At 32.2% G+C, this 25,155-nt stretch overlaps 4 protein-coding genes across 4 annotated transcripts; 2 read left to right on the top strand and 2 right to left on the bottom strand.

Annotated features, from left to right (window-relative positions):
- Nucleotides 1-992: 992 nt before the first annotated feature.
- Nucleotides 993-1,884, bottom strand: LOC142240953 (trypsin-4-like). The gene has a single exon (XM_075312698.1). It carries the CDS (start codon nt 1,823-1,825, stop codon nt 1,058-1,060), a length of 768 nt encoding a protein of 255 aa, XP_075168813.1. The 5' UTR covers nt 1,826-1,884; the 3' UTR covers nt 993-1,057.
- Nucleotides 1,885-8,706: 6,822 nt separating this feature from the next.
- On the bottom strand, nt 8,707-9,595 carry LOC142240954 (trypsin-3-like). The gene has a single exon (XM_075312699.1). It carries the CDS (start codon nt 9,540-9,542, stop codon nt 8,778-8,780), a length of 765 nt encoding a protein of 254 aa, XP_075168814.1. The 5' UTR covers nt 9,543-9,595; the 3' UTR covers nt 8,707-8,777.
- Nucleotides 9,596-15,969: 6,374 nt separating this feature from the next.
- LOC142239515 (trypsin eta-like) lies at nt 15,970-16,761 on the top strand. The gene has a single exon (XM_075311304.1). It carries the CDS (start codon nt 15,970-15,972, stop codon nt 16,759-16,761), a length of 792 nt encoding a protein of 263 aa, XP_075167419.1.
- Nucleotides 16,762-22,007: 5,246 nt separating this feature from the next.
- kappaTry lies at nt 22,008-22,934 on the top strand. Its single transcript, XM_075312337.1, has one exon. It carries the CDS (start codon nt 22,096-22,098, stop codon nt 22,882-22,884), a length of 789 nt encoding a protein of 262 aa, XP_075168452.1. The 5' UTR covers nt 22,008-22,095; the 3' UTR covers nt 22,885-22,934.
- The last annotated feature ends 2,221 nt before the right edge of the window (nt 22,935-25,155 follow it).

Here is a 25,155-nt window from a genome sequence, read left to right as displayed (position 1 = left end):
TTTATTCCTCCAAGAGGCTTCCCATTTCAAATCTGGGGATCGGTTTATATGGGACTATATATAATTATGGACCGATATGGATAAAATTTTGGATGGTTAGCGTGATTTCAACAGACGGACGGACGGACATTCTTAGATCGACTCAGAATTTCACCACGACCCAGAATATATATACTTTATGGCGTCTTAGAGCAATATTTCGATGTGTTACAAACGGAATGACAAAGTTAATACACCACCCATCCTATGGTGGAGGGTATAAAAAGATATTACCGTCAATTGTTATCATTAAACGAAAGTGTGTGGATAGTCTTTTCAAACCTATATATTAGTTTCAAGTGGCACGAGTTCTTATCATTAATACGAGGTGTATATTTGTTGAATTATCCAGAGATATTTGAAATTAGATCTCTTTAAAATCTGTTCAATAGTAGCTCTTCAAGGGACAAAATACCTCATATTTGTGATACAAGAAGAACAAGTGTTTGCATAATAGTATATAAAATAAAGATAAAAATATGGATGACATTTTCCCGCAGACGCTCTCTTGAAGATATTGATGATATTTCGCATTAATCTGAGCCACCAAGATGCAATGGTTAGCATGCCCGCCTTTCAAACATAGGATCGTGGTTTCAACCTCAGTTTCGAACGAACACCAAAAAGTTTTTCGGCGGTGAATTATCCCCACTCAGTAATGCTGGTTACATTTCTGAGTGTTTCAAAGCTTCTCTAAGCGCTTTCACCGCAATGAAATTTACATTACACTTCCAAAAATCCACTTGACCTAGATCTCAACTGTCATTTGTCTTATAAAAAGGGAATTACAAATCCACTTTTTATAGATTTCTAATGTGAATGGCTTATAAATCTCGAAGAAGCATGCTTTTGATCATAGTATGAACGAAGTATTAAACACATAAGAATGCATAGCTACCCAAAGTAAATTCCTAAATTCAAACTTCCATTCTCTATCACTACAAAATCCTATATTTTTAGAATTTTTAATCAATTTATTTCTTTTTTTTATAAAGTAACTAGTAAATTCATACGATCATTACAACCTAAGTCCAGTGATCTCAGCAATCCATGGTAAAGCCTGATAGACACGAGCATAGACCCCAGGAAGTTCGGGTATAGCACAACCAGTACCCCAAGATACCACACCGACCAGAGAACCATTGTAAACTAAAGGACCTCCAGAATCACCATGACAAGAATCCTTTCCTCCTTCATCCGAACCAGCACATAACATACGTTCCGTAATACGATTACGATAGGCTTCCTTGCAAACATTCTCATTAACTGTTTGGACATCAACAGCTCTCAATAGATATGAGTTATCATAGGGATTCAAAGTACTACCCCAACCTGATACGGTTAAGAAGGTATCATCTACCACCTCATTACTTCGAGGCATTTTGGCATAACTCATTTCATATGATAATGCCTTCAAATCGTAATCCTCCAATTCCAATAGGGAATAATCATAATCAAGAGTAAAGTCATCAAATTGAGGGTGTTGATGGATGCGTAATGGATTCACCAATAAACCACCTTCGTGGGAATTGGATGAACCGATGCGTACCTTAAATAGAGGCTTAAAATCTTGATGGCCTTTGGTACAGTGAGCAGCCGTTAGAACATAATGTTTGGCTATTAAGGATCCACCACAAAAATGATATTGACCTTGAAGAGATACCAGATAAGGCATATCCTTAATATCAATCACAGATCCTCCTACAATACGATCGTCTATACGGGGTATATGGGCTGAAGAGCAATCTACCGGTAGGAGATATAGAAATGCCAGTAAAACTAGCATTATTTCCAGTATTTCAAAGTTTTTCCGCCGAAAATGTTTTTTATAAAACTAATGATGGAGTACTCCACTGAATTGGCATTATATAGGGGAATAATCGAATATAGTTACCCTATCATTTTTTTTTTTTTGCTGAAAAACAATGTTGTAAGAAAGATAGGGTGTATGCGCAGGGTTGCCATTTTGGTCCAAAAAATTATTATTTTTTAAATTTGATGACGAACATCAACGTCCAATGGCTAGTTTTTTTTTTTAATTTCTATAAAAATAAAATTTTGACAAAATTTTCTGTAGAACTAAAATTTGGACAAAAATTTCTATGGAAATAAAATTTTAACAAAATTTTCTATAAAAATAAAACTTTGCCAAAATTTTGTACAGAAATAAACTTTAAAAAATTGTTGTATAGATAAAAAATTATGCAAAAAAATTTTAGAGGAAGACAATTTTGTAAAAATTTTATATAGAAATAAAATTTTGCGATAATTTTCTATAGAAATAAAATTTTGCGATAATTTTCTATAGAAATAAAATTTTGCGATAATTTTCTATAGAAAAAAAAGTTGACAAAATTTTCTATAGAAGAAAAAAAAATTTGGTAAATTTTTCTATAGAAATAAAATTTTGCATAAATTGTCTATAGAAATAAAAGATTGCAAAAATTTTCTATAGAAATAAAAGTTTGCAAACACTTTCTATAGAAATAAAAGTTTGCAAAAATTTTCTATAGAAAAAAAATTTTGAAAAATTTTCTATAGAAATAAAAGTTTGAAAAATTTTTTATAGAAATAAAAGTTTGCAAAAATTTTCTATAAAAATAAAATTTTGCAAAAATTTTCTATAGAAATAAAATTTGGAAAAATTGTCTATAGAAATAAAAGATTGCAAAAATTTTCTTTAGAAATAAAAGTTTGCAAAAATTTTCTATAGAAATAAAAGTTTGCAAAAATTTTCTATAGAAAAAAAATTTTGAAAAATTTTCTATAGAAATAAAAGTTTGAAAAATTTTTTATAGAAATAAAATTTTGATAAAATATTCTATAGAAATAAAAGTTTGCAAAAGTTTTCTATAGAAATAAAAGTTTGACAAAATTTTTTATAGAAATAAAATTTTGGAAAAATTGTAGAAATAAAAGTTTGCAAAAATTTTCTATAGAAATAAAATTTTGACAAAATTTTCTATAGAAATAAAATTTTCCAAAAATTGTCTATAGAAATAAAATTTTGCAAAAATTTTCTAAATAAATAAAATTTTGCAAAAATTTTCTAAAGAAATAAAATATTACAAAAATTTTCTATAGAAATAATATTTTGCAAAAATTTTCTATAGAAATAAAATTTTGCAAAAATTTTCTATAGAAATAAAATTTTGCAAAAATTTTCTATAGGAATAAAAGTTTGCAAAAATGTTCTTAGAAATAAAATTTTGACAAAATTTTCTATAGAAATAAAATGTTGGAAAAATTTTCAATAGAAATACAATTTTGACAAAATTTTCTATAAAAATAAAATTTTGCAAAAATTTTCTATAAAAATAAAATTTTGCAAAAATTTTTTATATAAATAAAATTAGGTAAAAATTTTATACAGAAATAAAATTTTGTGATAATTTTCTATAGAAATAAAATTTTGCGATAATTTTCTATAGAAATAAAATTTTGTAAAAATTTTCTATAGAAATAAAATTTTGCAAAAATTTTCTATAGAAATAAAAGTTTGCAAAAATGTTCTATAGAAATAAAATTTGTTCTATAGAAAATAGAAATAAAATTTGTCAACATTTACTATATGTTAGAAATAAAATTTTGACAAAATTTTCTATAGAAATAAAATTTTGCAAAAATTGTCTATAGAAATAAAAGTTTGCAAAAATTTTCTATAGAAATAAAATTTTGACAAAATTTTCTATAGAAATAACATTTTGGAAAAATTGTCTATAGAAATAAAAGTTTGCAAAAATTTTCTATAGAAATAAAATTTTGCAAAAATTTTCTATAGAAATAAAATGTTGGAAACATTTTCTATAGAAATAAAATTTTGCAAACATTTTCTATATAAATAAAAGTTTGCAAAAATTTTCTATAGAAATAAAATTTTGACAAAATTTTCTATAGAAATAAAATTTTAACAAAAAATTTCAACCGCAATAAAAATAAACTTTTAATTTTGTAAAAATTGTTTGTAGAAATAAAATTGTGACAAAACTTTTTGAATGAAATAATTTTTTTTTGTTTTAAGTCTCGTCCGTGACTGTGATGGTTCGCATTATTTTAGTACGCGATCGATAACTTCTTATCTAGAAAGTGTTCGCGTGGAAGCGTAGTATAGAATCTCATGCTTTTTTCGACTAAAACATTCTTGAAATTCAAGAAAATAGTTTTTTTTACTATGGCTTTTACAAAATCGAATTTTCTTCCTGTATGAACTTGTCTGTTTTGGCAAATTTGTAAAAGACTATTAGCAAATAAGTTTGTTAAAGACTTTCTTCAAATATTTTGTCAAAACTATTGTACCATAAATCTGATATCGGCTCAAAACTGTCTACATCATTCGCGGTGGTACTACGGTAGTGAACAGGGTGAAAAAGTATTCAAAAAAGTACTGTAGTACTGCATTTTCCATCCCTGGTTGTTACTGGGAAAGTAAGAACATTTTCAGAGAGCAATAGAGAGAGAGAGAGAAAGAGTGACACAGAGGGATTACATGAGGTGAACTCAGTTCGTTATGTATTTTTATGCAAAATGAAAAATGAAAGGTATTTAGTGGAATTGCATTTTTTAAATTCTGTAAAACTTATTTTTACGAAATGGTTTTGTTTTTACTCTACATCTTTGTAGAGTAAAAACAAAACTTCTCAAAACATTTAAAGACGCCAAAAAGTATTGCTGTTATGAGTACTTATCCATAATTTGCGGACCTTTCATTCTTATCTGTAAATAACTTTCCATTAGGTTACATCATCTTAACTATAGAAGTTTTGAATTTACGATCTATTTATTCGATTTTTTCAAGTGTCTAGTGCTTATTTAGTTTTTTCATTGGTCTAAATGGAGTACCATTGACATAGAAAAATACCACAGTGGAATATTTTATTTTTAAAAATTAATCCTTATGAAAAAGTTTTAGTTGTTTGTTTTATTTAAAATAGGGTTGATTATATTTGTACAAGAAAATTTTATTGCGCATTGTTTGCAAATACGCATTGAAACTTAAATACACCAGAGATTGTAATTTAAAGCATCATTAAATTAGGAGTTAAATTCAATTCAGTTAATAAAATTTAATTTACTTTTTGACCTTCCACCACACAGTGGTTCCAAATGGCTTTTTTGGAAATAATTCTGAAACTTTTTTTTTAATGTTGCCAGCAACCTAAAAATGCTGTCATTTCAGCGGACAGAAAAGTATTCAAAGAAGGAAACAGGGCAATCACAGCACTCTCGTTTGTCGGTGCTGGAAATGCCCGCATTTTGTCTCTATGCGTGGCGCTATTTTCACAAAAGAATTCGAAGCCTTTTCCCACTTTTGCCTGTTTTTTAGAAAAGAACCTAAAATGTACATTTTCCGGGCAAAATGCAAAAAAAGTGCGCATTTTTTACACGAAAAGAAAATGCTATTAGTATAACACCAGGGTAACATCTTTTTTTCGAAACGAAAACTTCCTTAGACTTGTAAGATCCTGGCAGTTACATTGCTTACCCGAAAATGGCCAGTTTACGAATTTGGTTTTCTCCGATAAGAATGGCTTTCAGAACAAAATGATCGAGTTTACTTGCCAAAGAGATCTGTTGAAAATGTACATCTTCGATCGAACACCAAAACTTAAACTCCGACAATGACAATAGTGTGAGCCGCCGTAAAGGCTGATGGTCGCTCCCCGCTCGTATTCATCGATCGTGGAGTTAAAATGTATGCTGAATATTAGCGGGAAAATGTCCTTAAGACAGTATTGAATCCCTGGTCAGATAAAAATTTTGGCCACAGGCCATGGGTATTCCAACAGAACTCAGCTTCAACGTACTCAATACGCGTCAACCAAGAATGGTTTAAACCCGTCATTTCTCGCTTTCTACCGCACAATGACCACCAATATCTCTAGATCTATGTACTTTAGCGTCTGAGCATATTGTAGGGTAAAGTTGGCACTAAAAATACCAAAGTGTCGATCATCTTAAGACCGTGCTTCTCCTTCAATGGTACAAAATATTTCAGAGTCACTTTCGTACAGCTTGTGATGGCTTTGTAGGCCATTTGAAGGCCGTGATTTGTGCCAAAGGTAGGTAATTCGAACAAATCTAAACTGATTTTAAAGTTTTGCGTTCATTTCCAAAATTTTTGCTTGTGAAAAATAAAGAAAAAAACATGAAAAAATATAGTGCTTTACATTGATGCATTACACATCAGCCACTCTGTATAATCTGGGTCGTGGTGAAATTCTGAGTCCATCTAGTGATGTCCGTTCGTCCAGCTGTTGAAATTACGCTAACTAGGTCAGATGATATTGTATTGTGCAATTAAAAAAAAAATTTGCTTGGACCCAAAGATTTTGACCTTCCCTTGAGGATTTTGATATTGATTCCGAGCCAAAGATGCGGCTTCTTTAAAATAAAGACATTTTTTGGCTTTAAATCTAAGATCAATAAAATTTAAATTAGGATAGAAATTTCATTTATCGAATTTTCATTCTCTTTTCGCGGTATATTAATAAAAATTTCAAATTATAACGGATACTTTAAAGTACAAAATGTTCCCAACACAAAACCTTTAAACCAAAGATGTTAAATCTTCACAATAAGTCTTAGACTATATTTGAAGCGTTTTTATCTTAAACCTAAAGATTCAAAATATTTAGGTTTAAGATAAGGACGATTTCTTTAAATTAAAAATATGTTTCTTTACTTTAAGGAAAATTTGCATTAGTTCAGAGACATACAGTCGTTAACGAAGAAACGCAAATTTCCAAAATTTGTGCTTTATAATATATAAACTTTATTTTAACTAAAATTTCGGTATTTTAAAGAATTTTTTCCTGAACATTTAGTAAATTGCGCATCCTAAAATTAAGGTTGCGTTATCTTTAATATCTCGTAAACAGTTTCTTCCGTGTGGTACATGATGTTAGTATATGCGTTCTAACAACTAGGCAATAATTGGCTCTTGGAAGAGCAAATTTCTTATGATCCGGTTAAAATTTGAAGAGTGATGTTAGTATATGCCTTCGACCATGGGGGATTACTTTCAGGTTCATGGAATAACTCCAGAATAAATAATTCTACAAATATGAAAAATATATTTTATCAACAATATATATAAACTTGTCCCAGCGATATTCCCAAATTTTGTAAGCTGTCTAAACAATATGAAATTAGAAAATTTTGCCAAAATTTTATTTCTATAGAAAATTTTGTCAAAATCTTATTTCTATAGAAAATTTTGTCAAAATCTTATTTCTATAGAAAATTTTGTGAAAATTTTATTTCTATAAAACATTTTGTCAAAATTTTATTTCTATAAAACATTTTGTCAATTTTTTTTTTCTATAGAAAATTGTATCAAAATTTTATTTCTATAGAAAATTTTGTCAAAATTTTATTTCTATAGAGAATTTTGTCAAAATTTTATTTCTATAGAGAATTTTGTTAAAATTTTATTTCTATAGAGAATTTTGTTAAAATTTTATTTATATAGAAAATTTTGTCAAAATTTTATTTATATAGAAAATTTTGTCAAAATTTCATTTCTATAGAAAATTTTGTCAACATTTTATTTCTATAGAAAATTTTGTCAAAATTTTATTTCGATAGAAAATTTTGTCAAAATTTCATTTCTATAGAAAATTTTGTCAAAATTTTATTTCGATCGAAAATTTTGTCAAAATTTTATTTCTATAGAAAATTTTGTCAAAATTTTTTTTCTATAAAAAAATTGTCTAAATTTTATTTCTATAAAAAAAATTGCCAAAATTGTATTTCTATAGAAAATTTTGTCAAAATTGTATTTCTATAGAAAATTTTGTCAAAATTTTATTTCTATAGAAAATTTTGTTAAAATTGCTTTTCTATAAAGATTTTGTAAAAATTTTATTTCTGTAGAAAATTTTGTCAAAATTTTATTCCGATAGAAAATTTTGTCAAAATTTTATTTCTATAGAAGATGTTGTTAAAATTTTATTCCTATAAAGATTTTGTAAAAATTTTATTTCTGTAGAAAATTTTGCAAAAATTTCATTTCGATAAAAAATTTTGTAAAATTTGTTCGGTAGTTCCAAAATGCCCTTCTATGCAACCATCTTGCACCATCTTGGGAGCCACCGTGGTGCAATGGTTAGCATGCCCGCCTTGCATACACAAGTCGTGGGTTCGATTCCTGCTTCGACCGAACACCAAAAAGTTTTTCAGCGGTGGATTATCCCACCTCAGTAATGCTGGTGACATTTCTGAGGGTTTCAAAGCTTCTCTAAGTGGTTTCACTGCAGTGTGGAACGCCGTTCGGACTCGGCTATAAAAAGGAGGTCCCTTGTCATTGAGCTTAACATGGAATCGGGCAGCACTCATTGATAAGAGAGAAGTTCACCAATGTGGTATCACAATGGACTGAATAGTCTAAGTGAGCCTGATACATCGGGCTGCCACATAACCTAACCTAACCTAACCATCTTGCACACACATATTTCTCCTTTGTTTGTTGCTTCCTTCCATCATTAGTAATTGGCTAATCTCAACCCTAGGCTATAATATATTTATTAATAGATTTATTATAGTTTATAATTGAAACCTAAATGATCCACATTTAAACTTCCCACACCAACAATTGGTGAAACTCCCAAACACAAATTTCAAATTATCGACACTATTATCATAACCCTTCCACAAAAATACACTGAATGCATTCAATTATTTATTATACATTCATTTTAGATTAATCCATGCGATTAATAATCAACTTGCATTAGCAATTACAATTCAAGTCCTGTGGTTTTAGCAATCCAAGGTAATATTTGGAAGACACGGGCATAAACACCAGGATAATCAGGTAAAGCACAACCGGAGCCCCAAGAGACCACACCCACAAGAGTACCATTATGAGCCAAAGGACCACCAGAATCGCCTTGGCAAGAGTCTTTGCCTCCCTCGGCAAAACCAGCACATAACATGCGTTCCGTAAGCAGAGGATAGGCAACTTTGCAAACATCTTCATTAACTTTAGGTAGATTCACGGCTCTCAATTGTGTTTTGTCAGCATCGGGATTTTTTGTATTGCCCCAACCGGATGCAGTTAAAATGGTACCATCAGCAATATCATTTTGTTTGGGCAATTTGGCATATTGCATCTCAATGGACAGATCACTCATGTCATAGTCATCCAATTCCACTAAAGCAAAATCGTAATCGATAGTATTCCTATTGTAAAGAGGATGTTGGAGGACACGTATAGGGCGGACCATAATACCACCTCTATCACTGTAAGTTGATCCTATGCGTATATCGAAAAGGGGTTCAGGTAATATTTTGTCTTCAGTGCAATGGGCAGCTGTTAGAACAAAACGTTTCGATATTAAGGAACCTCCACAAAAATGATCTGATCCGTATAAGGATACTTGAAAAGGTACATCTTTGATATCGACTTCAAATCCTCCAACAATACGATCAATCGGGCGAGGCGAAGATAGCGATAAGGAAACAACCACAAAGATGGTTGCAAAACTCAAAAGAATTTTCATGGTTTAAATTACTTCGTTAAAAGTTTCAAATTGCAACTAAAGGCGAGTCGTAGGCAATCTGCTCTATATATGTCAGGGCTACTGTAAATAAATTCATTTGCCCTCTGATAATATCGTAATAATATATATTCTATGATTGATACCCTCTTCATTACTGAGAGAGTATAAGAGAGTAAAAAAAAATCAATAGTGCAATTGCAACAAGATAGTGAAAGAGATAAAACGTTAGGGTGCAACGTTTGGCAACGTTAGGGTTGCCAAATTTCCCGAATTATTTTGCATTTTATTAGGTTAAAAAAGTGCTGAGTTTTATTTTAAAGATGTCACATTATTGGAATGTTGAAGTTAGCATACATTTTAGTGAACATTAATTTTATCCATTAAGATATTTTTCTCTTTTTTGTTCACTCGGTCTGCTTTGTATTATTTTCCGTATGAACTTTTTATCTTAGCACATTTTTATTTTTTTGCTATTTTTATAGCCAACACCTTAGAATGGGGGTAAAATAAGTTGGCCATTTCAGTTTTAAACCATCGAAATATTAATTTTTTTCAAATCTGATAAAAAATTTCTCAAAAAACAATATGCTTGCGACAAACGTATTACATGTTCTTCGGGAAAAAGTAACATTATGCTCTTCAAACATGTTTGGAGTGATCATATTTCTTAGCTGGATGTATATAGTCTAGATCTGCCCGTTGTCCTTTTGTAATCCCGCAACAACCTCAATAATGACGTTATCTTGCCGAAATTCGGCACTGATTAGATTTTTGTCAGCAAACGAGACGAGTTTTTATATAGTCGGTTTGCCTTCTTGAACATCTAGACAGCGCATTTTTTATTCGATTTGCCTGAAATTGGGAAATTGGCATCCATACAGACCGATATATTTCGATTTGATTTCTTGGCCATCTATGCACCGACATTTTTATCCAATTTGCCTGAAATTAGAAATCTGAAGATATTTTAGTTCCAATAATAGGTGTATCCAATATGGTGTCGATCTATGTTTTGGTGTAGGACCCATATAGACTTCATATGTTGGGCATCTAGATATCGCAACATTTAAGTGAATTTCCTGAAATTGCAAAACTGGAGGTATTTTTGGTCCAAAAATTAGATGTGAATCGGTCCATATTATAGTATAGCCCCCATAAAAACCGGTCTCCTGATTTTTTCAGCTATGCACCATAAGTTTTATTCGAAATTTGAAGTCTTGACGTAGTTTAGGTCCACCTATATCAATTTTGGTATAGTCCGAGCCAAGAGGCTCCGCAAACCAAATCTGGGGATAGATTTATATGGAGGCTATATATAATTATGGACCAATATGGACCAATTTTGGCATGGTTGCTACAGGCCATAGACGTACCAAATTTCAAATGGATCGAATGAAATTTGTAATTCGAGGAAGCTCCGGAAATCAAATCTGCGGATTGGTTTATATGGGGGCTATATAACATTATGGACCGATATGGACCAATTTTGGCATGGTTGCTAGAGGCCATAGACTAAAGTCCCGTACCGAATTTCCACTGGATCGGATGAAATGTGCACCTCCAAGAGGTTGCGCAAACCATATCTGGGGATCGGTTTATATGGGGGCTATACAAAATTATGAACCGATATGTACCAATTTTGGCATGGCTTTTAGAGGATATAGACTAAAATCACGTACCAAATTTCAATTGGATCGGATGAAATTTTCAATTCGAGGAAGCTCTGATAATTGAATCTGGGGATCGGTTTATATGGGGGCTATATAACTAACATTATGGACCGATATGCACCAATTTTTGCATGGCTATTAGAGGACATAGACTAAAATCACGTACCAAATTTCCACTGGATCGGATAAAATGTGCACCTCCAAGAGGCTCCGCAAACCAAATCTGGGAATCGGTTTATATGGGGCTATATATAGTTATGGACCGATATGGACCAATTGTGGCATGGTTGCTAGAGACCATAGACTTAAATCACGTACCAAATTTCAACTGGATCGGATGAAATTTGCAATTCGAAGAAGCTCCGGCAAGGAAATCTGGGGATGGGTTTATATGGGTGCACAGAAAAAAATTCATGAAAATCTTTCCAAAAAAAGTCTTGAGTTCTAAAAAAAATATTCTATTAAAAATTTAATTGAATCAAAAAAAATTAATTGAAACAAATATCAATCACAGAAAATAGTATAAATTAATTTTTTAATTGACTTTCAATTAACTTTTTAATTGAAACTATCATTTCTGTGATTGAAGACATTTCAATTAAACATTAATTGGATCAATTAATTTCATGATTGAAGATAAAAAATATATTTTTGTGTGTGCTATACAAAATTATGGACCGGTATGGACCAATTTTTACATGATTAGGCCCACCAAGTTTAGTAACACATCGTACCAAATTTCAACCGCATCTGATAACATTTGCTCTTCCAAGGGGTTCCGAATGCCAAATCTGGGGGTCGGTGTATATGGGGGCTTTACCTAAAAGTGGTCCGATATGGCCTATTTGCAATATCATTCGACCTACATCAATAACAACTACCCAGCAAAAAAATTTGGAAGTTCTACCAAAGGCACAACTTTAAAGTCACTTCCAGAAGATGCACTTCCAATGATGTTCTTTATTTTAACTACCCAGGAAGTTCTTTTAATTAAATTTTTTATAACTTGGTTTTTTCATACTTTTAATGGATAATTTTAACTTTTTTTTGTTTCAAATAGGTTAAAAACAGAGTAAGAATTCATAAAATGGTACAAATCATTTACATTTTGTCGACAAAAATGCTAAATCCAAGCTGGAAAAATTGTGAATTTTTGAAAATATTTGAGGTCAAGCGTTAGAATCCATTAAAAATTATAAAAATTATTTATTTGACAAAATATCACAGAATTTTTTAATTTACATCCAAAACATTGAATTCGGATCACACCTAAAGAAGTGATGCATATTCAGAGCAATGACTGTTGAAATGGAGGACTTCCGTCCTATGACAAGCCCATGTTAAATTCATCGCTTCTGCGTCAATTTTACACCACTTCCGGATCCAAAAAGAACATTTCCATTTCTGTTTTGGCGACGCTTTCTTTGCTGGGTACATGTACCACTTATTTCGTTCGGAAGTTAGCATGATTTGAACAAACGGACGGACGGACATCGCTAAATCTACTCAGAATTTCACCACGGCCCAAAATTCGTTTTTATTATTCAACATAATTCCCTTCAAAAGCGATACAACGATTATAACGACCTTCCAATTTTTTTATACCATTTTGGTAGTACTCCTTCGGTTTTGCCTCAAAATGAAGTTTCGGCGATCACCTCTTCATTGCAGCCAATTTTTTCCCCTGCGAGCATCCATTTGAGGTCTGAGAACAAGAAAAAGTCGCTGGGGGCCAGATCTGGAGAATACGGTGGGTGGGGAAGCAATTCGAAGCCCAATTCATGAATTTTTGCCATCGTTCGCAATGACTTGTGGCACGGTGCGTTGTTTTTGTGGAACAACACTTTTTTCTTCTTCATATGGGACCGTTTTGTCGCGATTTCGATCTTCAAACGCTCCAATAACGCCATATAATAGTCACTGTTGATGGTTTTTCCCTTCTCAAGATAATCGATAAAAATTATTCCATGCGCATCCCAAAAAACAGAGGCCATTACTTTGCCAGCGGACTTTTGAGTCTTTCCACGCTTCGGAGACGGTTCACCAGTCGCTGTTCACTCAGCCGACTGTCGATTGGACTCAGGAGTGTAGTGATGGAGCCATGTTTCATCCATTGTCACATATGGACGGAAAAACTCGGGTGTATTACGAGTTAACACACGGATGAAAAAGACTGTTTTTCATATGTTTGGCTATAAACATTATATGTTTGGAACACAAATTTTTAAACACAATATTTTTGAGTGCAAGCATATAATGTTCATAAACTAGCATAACATGTTTGGGACATATATGTTAATATGTTAGAACATATTATGTTTGGGACATAAAATGTTTGTAAATATAATATGCTTGGATGCAAACATATATTAATTTAGAAATAGCCTATAAACATATATGTGTTTAGTAGCTTGGAGCGCTATTTAACAGGGAGCGATATTGAATTAAGTTGGTGGTTGTTGCTTGTTATTACAAAATTAACATTTTATTTTTCCTTGGGCAATTGATCAGCTACTTCTTTCATCCTTACAAACTGTGTGGTCCGCTGTTCGAATCCCCGTCCGGCAAAAGGTAAAATTAAAATAAAAAAAATCATACAATTGAATAATTTCTTCTACAATGTTTGTATTACAGAAAAAGGTGCTAAGAACTAAAAAATCTCGTGGAAGTGAGAAAGATGTGGGGGAATATACAATTGAGCAGAAACAAAATTTTGAGCATTCAGGTCGAAAACCTATGTTGTTAGCACCTATATTACCTGTTTATTTTCATAATTCATTGTGATTGTAAATATATAAATAAATAAATAAAATTTTGAGCACAATATTGTTTGGGAGAATTTTTTTAAGCATATAATATTTTTGGGTGCAAAATGCTTCCAAACATATTATATGTTCACATAATAACATATTGTTTTTTTGGAAGACAACATTATTGAATTTGGATGCAAAAATACAAAATGTTTCGAACTTAGACTACCCAAACATATATTGTTTATACCAATATGCTTTCAAACATATTATATATTGGAAGAGATCAAACATATAAATGTTTGGGCAATACCCAAAAATGTATATGCTTGAAGCAAAATATGTTTGGGAGTATATGTTACAGAAGCGATTTTTTGTGAGCGTGCAGCTGCAAACACCGCTCAGAATCATAAACACGTTGTTGTTTTTGGTCAAATGTGAGCTCGCGCGGCACCCATTTTGCATAGAGCTTCCACATATCCAAATATTGATGAATGATATGACCAACACGTTCCTTTGATAACTTTAAGGCCTCTGCTATCTCGATCAACTTCATTTTACGGTCATTCAAAATCATTTTGTGGATTTTTTTGATGTTTTCAATCGGTAACCACCTCTTTCGGGCGTCCACTGCGTTCACCGTGCTCATTTCACCACGATTGAATTTTGCATACCAATCAATTATTGTTGATTTCCCTGGAGCAGAGTCCGGAAACACATTATTAAGCCAAGTTTTTGCTTCCCCCGTATTTTTTCCCTTCAGAAAACAGTATTTTATCAAAACACGAAATTCCTTTTTTTCCATTTTTTTTCACAATAACAAAAGTTGCTTCACAAAAGACGCTCTATCTCACAAACTAATTGATTTACAGACGTCAAATTTTGAAACGAATCATTTGAAGGTTGGTACTATATAAAAATAATATGCATTTAATACTAGCGACGCCATCTATGTGTCAGACCGGGGACTTATCAGCCAACCTGTTACTATCTACTTTATGGGGTCTTTGGCCAATATAATATAATGCGTTACAAACTGAATGATTAAGTTAGTATATTTTCCATCCTATAGTTAATATATATAATATATAATATATAATATATATATATATATAATATATAATATAATATTATAATAAAGTGAAATTTCAGGAGGAAAGTATTGTTTTCTTTGGGTGTATGGCTTATAATGGCCATTTCATTCGATTTTCTTGAACGCTTAGAAGAGAAATTTAAGATTTTTTGTAGAAATCAAATTTTTCTTATAGGTCCAGAATCTTTTGTAGTCTTGGTATCAACAAATTTTAAATTTATTCTAAAATTCTATATAATATCATGTAATCGGTTACAACAAAGAAAATAATTCTAAACGATTCATGGTGTTGAGTATTTGAGATTCGACAAGACCGATCTTAGTGCCATATATACTTCTTTTATCTTCAAATAACCATATCATAAAAACGCTGCATTTTTTAATAAAAATACTTTTGATTTTTTTTTTTCATAGATAAATATTTTTTTCATTTTGTTTTCAAAACCAAAAAAAAAAATACCTCATGACTCATGAAAAGTTCTAGGAAAATTTCCCGCAATTATTGAACGTTTTTTATTACCTAAAAAAAGGCCTTACGCAGAATTTCATAATTTTAAAATACGAACAATTCAATAAATCAAATGATTGGCTAATTGTACGATACAAAACAAAATTAGAAAACAGATAGTATAAGTATTATAATAGAACCAAAACAATTTTATAGCCATAACCTAATCGATATCACCGCTTATCGATGGGCGATAAGAAGGTCTCATAATTAATAATGAATAAGTTAGCAGACAAAAATACACCCTAAATCTTTGATGAACTATAATCAATATCAAAACAAACCCGTATTGTAGTTCCCCAAAAATTACAACCTCAGCATATTCTTTATCAGATTAAAATACTATGTCTCAGTTCTTATTTAGTCATTCATCATTAAACACCCATAGATTGCTCTTAAAAAAAAAATGTGGAAATATTTTGGAATATTATTAACATTAGCAGTAGTAGCTAAAAACTATGTAGCTTCACAAGAGTACGAATCCCGTATAATAGGAGGCCAAGAGGAATTTATTACGACCGTACCGTATATGGTGTCAATACGTTATAAAAAGAATGAAACAACTCCCTACGAGCATCGGTGTTCGGGTACCATCTATTCAGCCAATATCATATTGACTACAGCTACTTGTGTCATAGGTTTGGATCTCAATCGTTTACATATTAAAGCTGGCTCTTCATTTCGTACCCAATTCGATGGTTCGCTATTTTTGGTGGAGAAATATGTGATACATCCAGATTTTAATATATGGTTCACGGATTATGATTTGGCTTTGATAAAATTGGCTTTTGATTTGACACCATATCCAAGTAAAGAAATCAAAGCTATAGAAATTGCTGATCAATTACCTGCAGCTAATCGTATGGCCAACGTTGCAGGATGGGGTACCACAAACCCCGATTCGAATACGGAATTTTCTGAACAAATTAAAATGGCAAAGGTGGTCATGGTGGAAGATGAAATATGTCGTGAAATTTATGGTGGATCTCGAATAAGTGAAGTTATGTTTTGTGCTGCTGCTGCTACTGACCTGGAAGATGCCTGTTATGGTGATGCCGGTGGTGCCTTAGTCTATCAGAATAAGGCAATTGGTTTAGTTTCCTGGGGAAGAAGTTGTGGTGATATTAAATTTCCTGGTGTTTATACAAAATTAGTGCTATTTAAAACATGGATTGACAATGAAATTGCAAAGTTATAAAATTTAAGGTGATATTTAAGAAGAAGAAAAAAAAAAACAAAAATAAAAATATTTTATATTATTCTAACAAAAAGGTCGACAAAGAATCAAAGAAAAAACTAATAATGTTCGTTATTTATTTTAATTTTTCGATGCAATTGTTTCAACGACTCTATGGATTTAAAATCGACTAAACTTCAACATCAACTGATTTTGATTTTGTTGGTGTTTTTATAGTGACCACAATCAAATACTCCGAAATATAATAAAACTCTGGAAAAATCGAATTTGAGTTGCAGAGTGTGATGTGGGTTTTTTAAATTCTAATCGACTATTTGTCGTCTTATTTACTATAGAGAAATTTGTTGGCATACTTTTAGGCGGTATATGTTTCTACGTGAAAAACTGATTTTTTGTATTTTGTATTTATTGAGTCGTTGTTTTTATGTAAATGATACAATCAAAGGTTAGCAAGAAACTCTTAAGACTATAATGTATTGTCTTAATTATACATAGAGTATTATACAACATCAGGTTTAATTTTTAAATGGCTTATATAGCACTCGTTTTTTATCCATTCTTGGCTCATTACTTGGGGACCATCCCACCTGATTTTCTGTAACCAAAGCCGCTGTTGAAAAATCTCCACAAATATCGTCGATGGCGATAGGAATCCACTTCGAATATTGAAGCCGTATCGAATATTATCGTCTTACTTACTATAGAGAAATTTCTTTGCATACTTTTAGGCGGCATATGTTTCTACTTAAAAAACTATGATATGAGAATAAAAAATACTCGCTTATATAGCATTCGTCATTTAGCCTTCTCAATTATTGGCTCATTATTTGGGGAATGGGATCATCCCACGTAATTTTCTATAACCAAAGTCGCTGTAGAAAAATCTTCACAAATATGGTCGATGGTGACAGGAATCCACTTCGAATATTGTAGCCGTATCTGATAGTATTATATTTCGAAACATTTTACAAAAAAAAAAAAACACACACACACACAAGAAAATATGGCAGAAAGTTCTGTCAGACCAAATCTTATGTACCCTGCGTCATGGTTTGCGTACAAATTTCTACTAAAGACAGTCATCCACAATTGTTCTTTACTGATGTCAAGGTATAGCAAACTTTCCTAACATTGTCATATAAATTGTATATTAGTCCATATGGAGTCTATTTGAGATAAAAAAGGATGAATAAATATCATAGGTCACATCTGGTTATGTGTTTATAAGTTAAAGGGCGTTGGATAATATTTGCTCTTCCAAGAGCCTCCGAAAGACAAATCTGGGGGTCGGTTTATATGGGCGCTATAGCTGAAAGTGGTCCGATATGGCCAATTTGCAATACCATCCGTTGTACATCAACAACAAGTAAGGAAAGTCTAAAATCGGGCGGGGCCGACTATATAATACCCTGCACCACTTTGTAAATCCACATTTTCGATACTATATCAAATCCGTCAAATGTGTTGGGTGCCATATATAAAGGTTTTTGTCAAATAAAATAAAATTAAATTTAGCACACTTTACTACACTACTAATTGTATTGCAAAATTTCAACCAAATTGGGCTAAAACTCTGGCTTCTGGGGCCATATCAGTCCATATCGGGCGAAAGATATATATAAGAGCTATATCTCAATCTGAACCGATTTCAATTAAATTTGGCACACCTGCCTATAGTACATATTCTCCTGGTGCAAAATTTCAAGCAAATCAGGGTAAAAGTCTGGCTTCTGGGTCCATATAAGTGCATATCGAGCGAAAGATATATATGGGAGCTATAGCTAAATCTAAACCAAAATCAATAGGGCTCTATTCTGACCCAAAACAGGAACTTGTGCTAAATTTGAACGCGATTGGACTTAAACTTAAAAATTTAATTGATTCAAAAAAATGGTTAATTGAAACAAAAATCTATCACAAAAATTAATAGTATCAATCAATTTTTTAATTGACTTTCAAATTATTTTTTAATTGACTTTCAATTAATATTTTAATTGGACTTAAACTTAAAAATTTAATTGATTCAAAAAATGGTTAATTGAAACAAAAATCTATCACAAAAATTAATAGTATCAATCAATTTTTTAATTGACTTTCAAATTATTTTTTAATTGACTTTCAATTAATATTTTAATTGATACTATCATTTCTGTGATTGAAGACATTTCAATTAAAAATTAATTGGATCAATTAATTTCGTGATTGCTGACAAAAAATATTTTTTTGTGTGTATATGTGCCAAGGTTCAAGCCGCTACCTTGTTTCGTTGGGAAGTTAGCGTGATTTCAACAGACGGACAGACAGACTTCGCTTGATCGTCTCAGAATTTCACCAAGACATGGAAAATATATACACTGTATGGGATCTGAGACCAATAATTCGACGTGTTACAAAAGGAATGAAAAAGTTTGTATATCAACCATTCTGCAGTGGAGGCTATAAAAGCCCCTATTGAGAATGTTCACACCAAAATTGGTGTATTGGTAACACTACATGTCAGCTACCTTGTAGACACCCCGACAGACCATCAATGTTAAGCCAACTGAGTAACCGATTATAAATGTACTAAATTTCAGGTCGATAGCCTCTGTGTTAAACGCTTAAAATATTCACATAGTCGGACAACGTTAGATCTTTTAGAATTTCAAATTGCTGTTGTAGCCAGTGTTGCAATTATTGGGGTTTTCGCCAAATAGGGAATATTCTTGTCATATATTTGGGGCGAAATGTTTGATTGGGGGATTTGGTGGGAAATTTCCAGAAATTTGGGGGTTTTATGGGGATTTTTTTCCAAATCTGTTCCGAATAATAAATCTGGTTTAGAATGATGGTGTTCAAGAAATTTCTTTCCAAACATTCTTAAAAAAGGGCTTAAAGAAGTACAGTGTATCCTCAAAAACTTTGTTCCTCATTATTCCACGACATTTATATGGTGCGAATGGGGCTTTTAAACTAGAAATGGATATAGGATTTTGTTCAGTTATTTTCCATTATTGTAAATTATAGGCATTCGGGTCAAAATGTTGCCCCCTTATCTATGTAAATTACAGATTTGGACAATATATCGGATAGATATTGACATAATCAATATGGTCCATTTTGAACAGAGAATTTTCGTTTATAAAAACACGCTAGCCGAGCTTCATTTTTTTATTTTTCGAGCATTTAGTAGTCGATTTGCATAAGATAAAAATCCGATGATTTTTACAGCCATAATTAATTCTGATGACAGCTTGGGCATTTTTATTTTGTAAATTTTTAAAATTATTTCTTTATTGTTTTCAAAATAAACTTTTCAAAAATGTATTGTGCATTTTTGTGAGGACTTCTAATTTAAATTTGGGATTTTTAGGGACGAAAGCGCCATAATTTGTTTGTGGCATAAACAGAGAGAATAAAAAACAAGAGAACGAAACTGTGAAGCGAAACTGCGTCAGTAGGTGACAGTCATGAGAAAAATTTCTCTAATATCATGCAGTTTTTGTCGGCACTTCTCTCAAATATCATACAGTTTACGTCGGCGTCACCCAGTTCAATTCTCGGCGGACTTTACGAAACCTAAAGAAAGTTTCTCTAATATCATGGAGTTTTTGTCGGCGCTTCTCTCATATATCATACAGTTTACGTCGGCGTCACCCAGTTTAATTCTCTGCGGACTTTACGAAACGTAAAGAAAATAGTACTTAAAACCTACTTTGTAGTAACAAATGTTCTTTTTTATAAATGTTTTCATTCAATTAAATTTATCAAAACAGCGCTTCGACCGCAACGTCGGTCATACCTGCAGGCATTGTGTGACATTTATACGGTTGACATTTGTTGTTTTTGTAAATGGTGGTTAAAATTTCAAAGACCGATGTTGATTTTGAATAAAACACAAACTATTTAGAAAATTATTGTAATTTTATTTTATTATGATATATTGGTATTACTCAATTATGTATGGAACAAAATATCGGTCAAATAGGCGCCGCGACCTCGGTGGCACACCTTCATCCGATGGTCCAAATTTTCGATGACGCTGAGGCATAATGGAGGTTCTATGCCGTTAATGTGCCGAATTATCTCATCCTTTAGCTCTTGAATTGTTGCTGGCTTATCGACGTACAACCTTTTCTTTCAAATAACCCCAAAGAAAAAAGTCCAACGGTGTCAAATCACATGATCTTGGCGGCCAATTGACATCGTCATTACGTGAGATAACACGGCCATTGAATTTGTTGTGCAAAAGAGCCATTGTTTCGTTAGCTGTGTGGCAAGTGGCACCGTCCTGCTGAAACCACATATCGTTCACATCCATATCTTCCAATTCGGTTATCATCTCACGATAGCGAACACCATTCACAGTAACTGCCTGACCGGCCTCATTTTGGAAAAATACGGCCAGCCCATAAACCGCACCAACAGTCACTCTTTGTGGGTGCATTGTTTTTTTCAACAATCACTCTTGGATTCTAATTCGCCCAAATGCGGCAATTCTGTTTATTGGCGAATCCACTGAGGTGAAAATGTGCCTCATCACTGAAAATGATTTTCTTCGAAAATTGATCATCCACATCATAATAAGTCTGGATAACTTTAACACGTTGTTGGATTGTGTATCTCTCTATGGTTCAAAATGAGTAAGTCTGAAATAGATAAATGTCAAATAAAATTCGGAAAAAAAAACTTGGCGTTTAGGTGTGGTTCACATTCAACATCGGCTCTTGAAATTTAACCACCCTTTAGAAGAGAAATTTTCATCCTCTTGTGTTTTTATTTTCTCTGGCATATATTCAGGTGATAAATAATACAAAACCAATTAACCTTCTCTGCGAAATAATCAATTAAAAGCCAATTACATATAATGGTAATAGAATCATTTTATGGTCAATAGTGGACACCCATAATTGTTTCAATAGGCCACAAGTTGAATGAAAGCCTTCTATAAAATGCTAGTGAAAAATCTCTTTCTCTTTGTGCTCAAACTTTTGCTCTCTCTCTCTCTCCATATCATAAACCATAATACACCATTAATCTTTATAGCCTATATAACAAGTGATTAGTTTGTTTTGGGTGGACATTATATCAATTGACTTCCATGTTCTATGGGGTTCAATTTGTTTGTTGTTGGTTCTTGTTAACGTTTTTAGTTTTTTTTTTTTTTCACTAACACAAGTGGTTTTGTGACAACAAACCCCGATAATATTTGTAGTTCGTACTCACCTAAAAATTCCTAATAATAATCCAACAATGATCGATATGATTATAATATACAACCTTTAGTTGCTCCACGCAGTTCAAGCTAATAGGTTAGTAAGGTGCTTAAGTAGTAAAGGACAAATTTTGCACAAAATGACCAACTTTATATTTATGGCTTTCATGATATTGACCATAAGCTCAGTAATCAAGGCATTGGATTCGACGAATACACGTATTGTGGGAGGTCGAGAAACCGACATAACCAAATATCCTTTTACCGTGTCCATACGCTATAGGACCACACCCAATGATGCATATAGACATCAATGTGCTGGAGCCATTTACTCGGAACGTGTAGTTATAACAGCTGCCCAATGTTTGGTGGATATTGGAGCTACAGAAAAATTAATGGTTGTAGCTGGAGCCAATTCTCGTACGGGCTTAGATGGTATTCTATATCCTGCACTAAAATGGATCGCACACGAGAGTTATAGTTCTTGGACTGTCGATTATGATATTGGTATTATCATCATAGATGACAAATTCGATTTTAGCCATTTGAAAATTAGCCCCATATCTATCAAAGAATCCCGGCCAATAGAGGGAAGATTGGCTAATGTTGTCGGTTGGGGTTATCGTGAAGAATATGGCCCTTCATCTCTGAATTTGGAAGAAGTACAAGTACCCATTGTAAATTCTGATGTATGTACCAACTATCATGGTCCCGGTGAAATTACAGAACGTATGATTTGTGCCGGTTATGCTAGTGGAGGCATGGATAGCTGTTATGGTGATACTGGAGGTCCTCTTGTATTCAATGGTGAGCTCGTGGGTTTAGTCTCATGGGGTCGCGGTTGTGCTAGACCTAATTTCCCTAGTGTTTACACCTATGTTTACAGTTTAAAGAAATGGATTGATGATACTATTGCTGCAAATATGTAACAAAAAAATAAATTATGGAAAATGTAAATAAAAAATTTGTTGTGAACAAATATCTGATGGTTTTTAACAAGGCCGTATGAGCATAGCCATGGGCATGCGCTATGGCTACACACAAAAAAAGGATGTCCGGTTCCAAAGATTTTATCTTTACTCTAATTGTTTTGGTATTGATTTTGAGTCAAAGAAGCGCATAATTCATTAATTTTTTCAGCTTGTTTCCTTCATATGCTATCAACGTCCTTTAAAACAACCTGTTAACGACAACTTTAATTCCCAAATTCAGACTCGAATTCCAGTAGACGTTGTCAAGTCGTCTTTAAAAGTTTTGAAAATTAAAATCCCTCACAAAAATCACCAATTAAATTATGACAACATATTTAGCCATTCCCCACCTCATCAAAATTCCAATGATACTGCAGCGTCGTCTACTAGCCTAAAAGAATATTTTCCATAGACTCAGTCTTTGTAATTCTAACAGTAGTTTTTTTTTGGCTCTTGTCCCCAAAATAGAGCGTTTTTGTCCCCGAAATATAAAATCCTTCACAAAAATCCCCAATTAATTTATGACAAGATATTTAGCCAATTCTCGCACCAAACTAACATTCCAATGACACTTCAGTTCCATTTACTAGCCTAAAAGAATATTTCTCATTGGCTCGTTTTTGTAATTCGAACAGTATTTTTCTGGCCCTTGTCCACAAAAATGAGGCGCTTTCAGTTCCAAAAATCCCCAATTTAAATTACAATCCTCTCAAAAAAATTCGCAACAACTTATTTAGTCTAATGACACTTCAGCGTCATCTACTATAAAAAAGCTATATTCCCATATGATCAGTCTTTGTAACTCTAACAGTATTGTTCTGATTATTGGAGCTTTCGTCCCCGAAAATACTCTATTTGCATTAAAATTCCTCACGTAAATACCCAATTAATTTTTCACAAGATATTTAGCCAATGACCTCACCACACCAATGACACTTCATCGCCATATTCTATAAAAAAAAAAAAAATTATTCCCATATGCTCAATCTTTGTAACTTTAATAGTGTTGCCAGTATTTTTCGAGGCTCTTGTCCCCAAAATGGGATGCTTTCATTCCCAAAAATAATCAATTAAAATTCCTCACAAATATTCCTAATTAAATTTTGGCAAGTTTTTATAAAAAAGATAATAGGATCTACTCTCAAAAATCCTAAATAATTTAAAAATTGGACAAAAAGTATAAAAATGTTATCATGCCAGTTTGCGAGTTTCAATAAGATCAACATTTCAGAATAGAAAACCATGAAGGTGGTGATCAAAATTTCAACCCATACAAACCGTCGTCTGAATATTAATTTATGGGTATAAAGAATCGAATTCGAATTTTTATCGCAGGCATACCGTTTAAAAAATCCTGAATTTGAATTAAAATTCCTCACGAAAGTTCCCAATTAATTCCCGCACCGCACCAATGAAACTTCAGCGCCATCTACTATAACAGGTTATATTCACATATGCTCTGTCTTTGTAACTCTAACAGTGTTGCCAATATTTTTCGAGACTCTTGTCCCCAAAATGAGATGCTTTCGTCCCTTAAAATTCTCATTTCAAAATTAGAATTCCTTAAATACATTTCCAATTAAAAAAGGTAATGGACTCGATGTAAGGAATCCTTAATAATTTAAAAATTGGATAAAAAGTATAAAAATGTTATCATACCAATTCGTGAGTTCCAATAAGAGAAACATTTCAGAACACAAAACCAAGAGAGCGGCGATCAAAATTTCAACCCATGCAAACCATCGTCTGAATATTATTTTTATGTGTATAAAGAATCGAATTCGAATTTTTATCTCAGGCATAATATATTTCAAATTCGATTTTGAAGTTCGAACAACAAATGCGACGATTTCGGAGTTCGAACCAAAATTTACTTCTAAGTACTCAAGAAATAAAATTGGGTGATCATTTTGATCGAACACCTTATTAAAAATAGATGATTATGATCCATCTTTATCATATCTATATTTATGGGAAATAGAGTCCAAATCGGTAATGTACGCAGATGAGGGGGCAGCATTTAGACCCTTATCCCAAAACCAAAAAGGATTGGGCCCGCCAAAAAGAAATCCTACGACTATATTGGAACATATATCATGGAATAAAGAGAAGAAGTTATTGATTTTCAAAAAAAAAAAATCTTCTATTAAAAAAAAATTTTTTTTTTGAATTTTTTGTCCATATTGTGGAGTTAATGGTTTTTGTTAGATCCACTATTTCCTAACCCTG

Source organism: Haematobia irritans, chromosome 5 (assembly GCF_050003625.1).
Source record: "Haematobia irritans isolate KBUSLIRL chromosome 5, ASM5000362v1, whole genome shotgun sequence".
In the NCBI taxonomy this organism is placed as follows: Eukaryota; Metazoa; Arthropoda; class Insecta; order Diptera; family Muscidae; genus Haematobia; species Haematobia irritans.
This window is presented reverse-complemented; position numbering and strand designations above follow the sequence as displayed.